Here is a 10,000-nt window from a genome sequence, read left to right on the forward strand (position 1 = left end):
TTTCTGATTACGACTTTGACCCTCCGACTCAGTCGCTAGTGAAAACCACACCTTTTAATGCTATCGAATGTCAATCATGTTCGCGACATTATTAATTCTTGTCTACGTTGTACATTACGGGCGAAACTATCTTGCAACTGGATGCATGTGGGTAGTTGGGACCAGAAGGCAATAGTTTTTAAGTAAAGATAGAAACTTGAAAATAAAGTGCCAATTTTGTTTGCTTGTTTCCGTTTTTGTTCTAAACCAAAGGAATTGCTGCGTTTCCACTAGCGTGTGATAGATATAGTCTGTTGATTGCGTGGCGTCGAGGGGGGATAGAAGTTGAGGTATGGGATAGGTAGATGTAGATAGATAGATAGATAATATTTGTTTATTTCGACAAATTGCATGCCGTGTTGACTGAATTGCTGGGTTCGGCCAGCATTACTGAATAGACAAATAAAGCCAATAAATTAAAATTAGATAAATTTTGTAAACTTAATGTATGAAGTCATTGAATCTGATTGTTCGCCCCCGCAGGGGCCTGGGACTAGAGTTGTTGAGGTCATAAGTTGCTGATAAAGGATTGGTGCTGGAATATTCTGTTAATTGGAGAACTGATACGTGCTTTACCAATGAACTTCAAGCATGCATCATTTCTTCTGGCACACAGCACTGGAGGCCCGGGGTCTCCATGGCTTCTTTATATTCCATGTTAACCAAATATAATATAGAGAGGCCTTTTTCTGCACAGCTTCCAAGCATATCGGGAGGTAAATCGGAAGCGCCGCCCACACAAGCGAAGCGTACTCAACCACAGATCTAACAAGGCTACAATACACTAACACTAGTTCTTTCTGGTTAAGTCCTGCCGCCTTCAGGGAGCGTGACGCACACAAGGGCTTACAATCTTTCTTAATCATTTCATCACAATGATCGTTCCAGTACAGATCGTTTGATAATGTTTACTCCAAGCAGCTTTAAAACTGACCCCTTCAGGAACATGGTAGGCACGGGGGAGGGCTGGTATTTCAAGTAATGTAATGACCATCTCCTTGCACGTTTTTTCTCATTAAGCCTCATATTCCGTTGGGTTGCATATTTGGTTTGATACCATTAGCAATGATGGGAAGGTAACTTGGGGAGCAACGAGAACAATTTCGAAAACTGAAGTGTCATCAACATATTTAATTCTCTTCGGGCCCAATCCTGAAACAATCGGCTGTTTCACCAGAATGGCGAACAGAAGAGGCGCCAATTTAGTTCCCTTGCGGTATCCCTCCTCTGGGCTTGGTGGAGTCTGAGTACACTCCTCTCGATCTTTACACGTTGTATACGATCAGTCCAAAATGAAGAGATCCAGCGGATAGGAGCTTCGTGCACGCCAAGACAATTTGCATCTCCAAAACGAGCGTGCGTTATGATCTACGAGATCAAATCCTTGTGCTAAAGTTCATCAAAGAAAACTCGGGCAAATAGTGAGCCATTGGCATCGAGAGGACTGCAGAATCACATGCATTAGAGAGACAAGAGCAATGGGTATTAAACTTTCTTTCAAGTGGCAATTCTTTGTTTATCCTGTTTTCCGCAACCTTGGTCACACAGGGGTTGAAGAGCAAAGCCCTCCATGAAGTTTGTGTGTCTCGGGAAGATGAAATCACCGTTCGGGCGGAAATGCTGCTCCCTTGATTTGGGAGGTGAACACTTGGTGACTTGGACAACTTCTGACTGCTTGATATGCTGGGGGACGTACCCGTGGGACATCGAGGCATTGTAGATGTCCTATACAATTGTTGTAAAGTTCCATGGCAAAAGTTCTTTCCACACCCTACCATGTGATCGGATCATGCCCAGCATACTTGTTCGATTTGATTTGACACAGGGACATTGTTACACCGTGTAATTGTCCACTAGAAGGTAATCAGGAACAGAGAAAACTGCCTCAGGAGGTTGAGACGGCAGAGGTGTGAATTCAGCTGTGAGGCTACCAAGGAATTCATTACATCTGTTTGCAAGCGCTTCAACTGACCGTAGCTGATCAGCCAGCGCAGCTCACTCCTCCCAAGCCCTTAACTTCGTCCTCACCATCGTTTGATTTTTGTATTTTTGAGCTTAGCAACCTTCCTATCGTAAAATGACTTCTTACACTTGATGCATTCTCGTTGGACTGCATTACGGACCTTGTTAAACCTTGCAGAGTCCCGTCCAAACTGTTGCCAACCTCGTTTACGATGCGAGAATAAGGGCTTTGATTTTGCAGAGATCCAAAGGTTTATCCGACAAGGAAATGGCGAAATGACTTAACTGGAAGAAACGTATCCACCGCAGCACCAAGCTTGTTCATAAAAAAATTGTATTTATCATGAACACTGCTGGTGACTTCAGCACATCCTCCCCGATTGGTGCACTATCCACTGTGGCCAAATTCTCGCAACCTGCTGGTGGTCTTAGATCCCGCGTTCTCAATGGTCTTCTTTGGTGGGTTTTTTTGCTGGCATTGGGGGACTTGGTGTGTGTGTGGGTGTGACACCGGGTGGATGAGGACAGAATAGTGATCAGATTGCCCTAGCTTTGGAAGTTGCTTAGGCTAGCCATCAACTTCGAGTCTGTTTTCGTTAGAACACCAGTCTAATGGTCCCTGTTGTCTCTAGTCAGCGCTTTGATGATCTGGGTCAGAACCCGTCATCCTTTTGGGTAGTAAGCTCTGTGATACCAGTGCTCGTGGGATTAAAGTCAACACTAACCAGAACAAGGCCCTCAGGGTGATCACTGAAGGAACTGGTCCAGCGTTCTCCTGAATTTGTCTGAGGAGGCGCAGGTTATCTTCTTGACAGCTAGCAGGAGGAGTTATAAATTGTCCCGATCAGGATCATTGAAACTAATCTTGAGAGTCTGTTGTGTCCTCGCTTTGATCCAGATAGATTCGATCTCATGAAATTCAAACTCCCTACCACGCAGGGGTGGCAAGGAATATCGGAGTTCACATAGTGCACAGAACCCCCTAGCATGAGTTGGTCTGTCTCTTCGGAAAAGGATGTACTTGTACAAACTCACAGTCGAGTCCGAACTATCTGGTTTCAAGCCACGACGCAGTTATGCAAACAATATCTTGGTTGTTAACAGCGACTACAAGCCTGCAGTTCGTCCATTTTGTTCCGCAGAGATCGTAACATTGGTTGAAAGAACAGATGGAATTCGCAGGTTTACTTGATGTAAGATTACAAGGCGGCCGGAGGCCCAGTTTTTGTCTCTGAGATGGTATGCCTGTGGTATGGCGTAAGGCAAGTTGACAGATATTTCCAACCGACGCGCACGCTTAGAACGATACCGTTTTCGAATCCCGAGGTCGCCAAGACGTCCCCATAAAACAGTGTCACGGCTTTGCTTGTGCGGGATCTTCCTAATTAGCCGACAGCTCTGAGCGGGAGTACACAATTGTTGGCGGGTGATGAGCAATTCGGACTTGGTATTTCGATGAGCAGACCCAAGATGGCCGCCGATCCAGATCGTTTGTCATAAAACTGTTGTACCAACCGACCAGCCCCCGGACAGGATTTTTCCAATACAGTATACGAGTACTGACCATGGGCACTTTTGACAACAATATTTTGGCCAACTATTGAACATAGCAAGCGGACAAGGCACAAAACAAGAACAAAAATAACGGAGCAAAACAAAACGCTGGCAGCCGAATCGGCGCCGCTGATTTCCAATCATTTTTGGAGGTTCCTGGCCTCTTTATTGAATGAAACGGTTGATTACATAACCCTAGAAGCAACTTTTCGAATGCATTCTTGTCAAGCGATACGGATCGAAATGGCCTTCCCTAAAAAGAAAAATGTGATTTGTAAAAAATCGTATATCGACCAGCACAATTCACCAGAGAATTTTTATTAATATATTGAGGAGGCCGTAAAGAAATATTCTTCGGCAGTTAAGAATGTTAATGTCTGCTAGGCGATTTGTGTGTGTAATTTATGTCTGCAAAGAATAGAAACGTATCATTATAGTCATAACTTCCTATTGGCCTTACAAAGTTGTTTCTCTCAGTGTCGACGATTGATAAACCACACGTGTTTACAGAAATTCAGCCAGTCTTTCTGACAATATTTTGTTAATAATCCCAGGATCAGGATGTTGTAAGTGGCAACCCTTTATTAAAGATTTTAGCGACCTCGCACTTTTCGCAGTGTATCCTGGCATCGACAATAGATAGAATCAAACGAGGGCAAGCAAGAAGCGTGATTTCTCGCATTTTTGTTTCTGACACCTACAATGAGGATTTGCCACAATTGATTGAATTTTAATCATAGATAGACCAGTTAGAACAACATAGATGCGATCGTCACATCGTTTTAAATAAAACATTTAAATAAAATTGTAAATAAACTTGCTCCAATTATAACTTTCTCAAAGCGCAGGAGGAAAACTAATTGTCCAACCTGGGATCACCAAGGATTAACGAAGTTCAAGACAAACAAAAATAGATTATATCACATCCGGTGATTTTTGAGAAATATCAATATTACAGAAACAAAGTTGTACATTGATTCGCTTAGTAAGAAAAAGTTATTATCATGAAAACTTTCAAGAACAACTTGAATGAATTGCGGAAAACGTGGCAAGCTATAAAATGACGCTACTAAATGGTCAGAAGAGAAGACGTCTTAAGCTAATAAATAAATTAAACTTAAGGATCCATAAATCATATAGCGCATCGTCAATTGATCACCCAAATCGCGTATACCCAACATTATAAATAAGTATTTCTCATGTGTTGGGGTAATAATCGAGCAACTAAAATGCCTCAAGCTGAGCATTCCTTTGATGATAGTCTATCTCAGTAATGGGTCACATCAACCAGTTACTGATGACCACGGGTCACACGGGTGGGCTCAGTTGGTTGAGCATCGGGCTGTCATGCTGGTAGGTGTGTTCTGGGTTGTGTTTCGACTCCGGCCGGACCAGGCACTCAGGGTCGTAAAATAACTGAGGAGAAAGTGCTACCTTTGTAATTACATCCGCAAATGGTTAAAAAAACTTTCGAGTCTTCTCGGATAAGGACTAAAACCGTAGGCCCCGTCTCACAAACCTTTTAAATGCTCACGGAACCCAGTGTAACGTCAATAACCGGCCACACTATTCTGTAAAGAGTATGGCATTGAGCTCCCGGTGTTGTGGTCAGGACTCTTTTCATTCATTCATGTGCTGAGTGAGATCGCTAATGGACTGATAGCGGCGGCCAGCGGCGCCTATCTATGCTGATGTGCCATTTCACCCATATCATCCCTTGCTTGTAAAGCGCATTGAAATATATTAATAGAAAGGCACTATATAAATTCACTAAACCATTACTACCACTATTGTTACTTCGCAGGCGTAAAAACTTGAAATTATTATCCATTCCGAATAATAAATCACGTGGTGGGTACTCTTGTCCTACACAAACTTTTTGATATATCTCTCCTGTCCTTGCAAAGTTTGAGAAGCACGTCTGTCGGTCGAGGTGCATACCCTTCTAAACTGAAAATGTCCAAACTTATACCAGCTACAAAGCTGATGACGAAACTGACGGCCTGACAATTATAGACCATTTCATTATTATCCAACTTCAATAGAATTTTTTGAAAATTGTGTACAACAGAATGAAGGTTTTCATATAAAAACATCAGCTCGCATCGTCCTCCCAATACGGTTTTCGGTCAAGCCACACTCAACTGAACATCTGTCGGCTATACTTTGGACATGGTTAACGGTGAGAAACCATCCGGTTACCACTTATGTACAGAAGGCTCGATACCGTCGACCCATAAATCAATAATATAGATTTGAGCCAAGCCTAAAAGCGGAGCTTCCTCCCGGCTTGTTTATTTCTTATTGGCTTGTAGAATTAGTGACAATAAAAGTCTTTGGAACTGTCCGCCTTTTGGTTTTCGCCCGATATTGTCCCATTTTCTTCGCTGATCTAACGAGTGAATGTGTTTTCCCTCTGTTAATTTCACCTGAAAACTCGACTGGCGTATGAATCACGAAGGGATGAGTTGTGATATCGGTTTTTTCATGCGAAATCTACTGTCAAATTCGACCAGTTAGGCAATTACTTTTCTTGAATCGCAAGAGTTTGAAAAGAAAACAAGCATAATCCTCTGCACGCGAATACGGAAAAAGAAGAAGCCATTGCAGAGTCAACCTGTCAAAAGCCAGCGAACGGAATCACGCTAAAATTAGAAAATCACAGACGTACTATAAGCTCGTGATGTTACAGATCGTACTTTATTTTATTCCACTTTATCTCTGAGAAACGAGATCATTTACATTTTGATGTACTTCATTCAAACACGCCAGCTTGGCTTAGCACCAGAATCGGCTAGAAGAGGACCAACTTCAAACATCTCTCCAACAAATTACCATGTACGTGCTCCAAACACACTTCCTATAAACACGAGCTGTTGATATTTCTTCCTTACTTTTTTACGTCGAGAACTCATTGCGATTACATGTGTAGAACATAAGAGCAACATTTCTTGTCACTGGCGTGATCCATCGAAAAACAATTAGTCAAGCGTAGTAAAAAATTTCTTGTTGATTTTCGCTCGCATTTTAAAGCCAAACAAACCATCAAAGATCGATTATTTCTGTCCAAAAAAAAAGTACAGATGATTGTTATTTGAGTCCAGTTAACAATAAAAATTCGAGTTTCATTCCTGATCAAAAAGGAAAAACGACTAAACCACTTTTTACAAATACTGCATCCACTTGAATAACTCATCCGTAGAAATAACCACAGGCTCCCCAAGATGAAAAATACGTGGTGTATGCGACAGCTTGTGTATATAGAGAATTGTATGGGAAAATCCACCGATCTTAAAAAATTGTGTAAATACTATCTCATTTGAAATAAAGTTTTCCTACCTCAATGTGTGACGAACTTTGTCTCTTTGTTGCCGAGTTTAGAGCCATTCTGACGCCGTTTAGTGGAGTTATCCAGGAAACCGTTCGAAAAATAATAGGAGGGCCGACCACTCCATCCATCGATGGCCAGACCTCACTCCACAAATGTTTTTCTCCTCAACAGAAAAGTCCCGAATCGCAATAAAAACAACAGTTCCATAAAGCCCAATAAATGTCACTCCAAATTTCGGCGGCCGCAAGACCTCGTGAAGAACGAAAACTTTGGGCCTTTAAATTCCGAAGAGGTCTTGTGACCAGGCAGTCAACAACGGCCGCTCGCAAGCTTGTTTTCACTCTCAACTCTGATTGGTCCATTTGAATTTGACCGCGGCGCCCTGGCACCACAACCCTCCCAATCATAGTTGAGGGTGAAACCAGCTTGCTGTCGGCCGTTGTTAACTGCCCGGGAGTCCACAAGCCTCTGAGGAAAGCCGAAGAGTTAAATTTTCAAGGCAAAGTTTTCGTTCTTCACGAGTCCTTTCGGCCGCCGAAACACACGCATTTGGAATGAAATTTAGTGGGGCTTTATGGAACTGTTGCTTTTTATTGCGATTTGGGACTTTTCCTGTTTGATGAGAAAACGATTTGTGGAGTGAGGTTCGGCCAGCGATGGATGCAGTGTCGTCGGCCCTCCTATTATTTTAGTAACGGTTTCCGGATAACTCCACTAAACGGCCGTCAGAATGGCGCTAAACTCGGCACAAGAGACAAGTTCGTCTACACATTTGAGGTAGGAAAACTTTATTATTTCAAATGAGATTAGTTCTTTACAACAATTTTTTTACGATTCGTGATTTTCCAATACAATTCTCTATATACACAAGCTGTCGCATACACCACGTATTTTCAGCTTGGGGAGCCTGTGAAATTACAAACGTTTCAGTGGTCCAAGAAAAGAATTTGCGGAGTAACTTCTTTCCACCAACTTTAAGCTATTAATTGTGTAGGACCGTCTTGTCGTTTTGGTTCTCCTTCTCTTCTTCTTTTTCGTGTTTTTTTTGGCTCTTCTGTCAATAGGCCGTCCAGGCAGCTGGCAACCTTAGTAGATTCACAATTAATATCTTAACACATATGTACCAGAAACTTCAATTCAGATTCAAAAAGTAGCCCAAAACAAATTCCAAAATAAACACTGCCAGCTTTCAGTTTATATCGCTCCCATGCTTGACTTGAATAACTCCGTAGCCACCAGCGTGTCCTAACCACAGCTATATTATGTTCAAAACTTGTACGGAAACCAGCAAAAAGGTGCAAGAAAAATATTATTTTCCAAACCGTACCTGAACACGAAAAAGCATCGAATGTCAAGAGCTTTGCTGACGTATCATGGCTGTGTACCCGCGTTCCGAGCCACAGAAACGATGCGGGAAAATTAAGCCTCGATCAGGGTGGTGTGTGTGAGGTGTCCCTTACCTGGCTTGAGCCCTGCGATCCGAATCAACAACCAGTCCCTGGTCAGCGTTCAACTTAAAAGAAAAACAGGCTGACCTCGTGAAGGTCTAACTTGAGCCCGCTTTATAGTTCCCGTTATACTGGTCAGCGGATACATTGTTTTGACCGGTGTGCATTGTACACATAACATTGATGTCCAATATAAACAAAGATGTAATGCTGTAGACTATTTTACAGTGTCAAATGGAGTATTGCCTCCTTGATGAGCTCTAACTTTGAGCCCGGGAGTGGTTACGTCGTGTACTGGTCACATTGGCATACATGAAGGGGTGGAAACTGACGGACGTACGGACATTCATGACGTCATGGCCATAAAACCAAATTTTCCTCACATCGGTGGGTTATCAGTATTTTCTTAACTATGGTGCTCCGCCCGCGCGCGCCTTCGGGGCACGCGGAGCTCCGCTATTATTTGATAAGCCCTAATTAATTACGGCTTGTTCGAGGCATCGTCAATCGGTGGTTTTCATCTAATTTGACAAATGGGACTCAAACAACTGAGATTAACTCTTACATTTCGAATAAAGAAGTAGTTCTTTGTGGTGTACCCCAAGCGTCCGTTTTAGGGCCGCTCCTCCCTTTGTTATGTGTTTCACGATATTCAACCTATGTGCACCAGAAATCTTAAATTTTTCCTTTTTTGCGGATGATACTTTATGTCTTTTATTCTCACGAAAATCTCAAGACATTGGAATTAATTGTTCAATGCTGAATTGAACAACGTATTTAATAGGCTAGTAACCTCAAATAAACTTAACCCGCAAGGGCTACGGATCACAGACCCTAGTCGAATTGTTCGGGAAAACAATTCCGATATAGCGGAAGAACCCTGTTCAGGTAAGAGTCATGAGTTATTCATTCGCTTGCCGTACAGGACTAATGTGTCAGCCACTAATCCCGTGGCGGTGCTATAGCTAATAACCAATGTTAAGAAATTGTGTCCTCTCCCGTTACTTAATTTGGTATTTTTCGTGCTATATTTGTTATTTCGTTATTTTTGCTATATTTGTGTGGGCCCCCGTCCCTCTCTCGGTCTTAAACATTTTTTGATATTTTTGTGTCTCAGTCGCGCTTCCTTTATTTGATATCTTCGCTAATTTTGTTATTTTCGTTAATTTCATTACATTTTGTGGGGCCCTCTTCCCTGGTCTTCCTGTGAAGAATTGTTATTCTTGCGGCTACTATCGCTTGCTTCATTTGTTATTTTGGCTATATTTGTTTTTTTTGTACGTACTTAGCAAATGTTTTTGTATATTTTGTTATGTCTTGCGATTGCGCGCATTTCTTGACATATCTCTCTTACGGTCAGCTACTATAATCTCACAAAAGCCAAACTACAAAAAACTCGGAAGAACCTTGATCTGATGCGACGGAATCTTAGTTAGAGCATCATTTTTCACAATCCACAGATTCAGCCTGAATTTTTGCCCGTCGTTACGTCCAACAGGAAGAGCTCAAGAAAGGAAAAAAATGACGTTAGGCCTTCCTCAATTCTTCGCAATGAACAAACACTTGCACAATGGTGTAATGCGGTATAACACCCAAAGCGGTGCGCAAATCTAAGCGAAAAGACCCTGGGCCGGTTGTCAGATTCCACCAGTAGACACCCCTAAAG

General features: G+C 42.3%; 1 protein-coding gene across 1 annotated transcript in view; it reads left to right on the plus strand.

Moving 5' to 3' along the window:
• The first annotated feature begins 1,104 nt into the window (after positions 1-1,104).
• Positions 1,105-10,000, plus strand: part of LOC138000931 (metalloproteinase inhibitor 3-like) — a 27,310-nt gene continuing 18,414 nt past the window's right edge. Inside the window, exons 1-2 of the mRNA XM_068847600.1 lie at positions 1,105-1,115; positions 1,865-1,946. Coding sequence (XP_068703701.1) covers positions 1,105-1,115; positions 1,865-1,946 — 93 coding nt within the window. The remainder of the gene's footprint in view (positions 1,116-1,864; positions 1,947-10,000) is intronic.

This window comes from Montipora foliosa, chromosome 4 (genome assembly GCF_036669935.1).
Source record: "Montipora foliosa isolate CH-2021 chromosome 4, ASM3666993v2, whole genome shotgun sequence".
In the NCBI taxonomy this organism is placed as follows: domain Eukaryota; kingdom Metazoa; phylum Cnidaria; class Anthozoa; order Scleractinia; family Acroporidae; genus Montipora; species Montipora foliosa.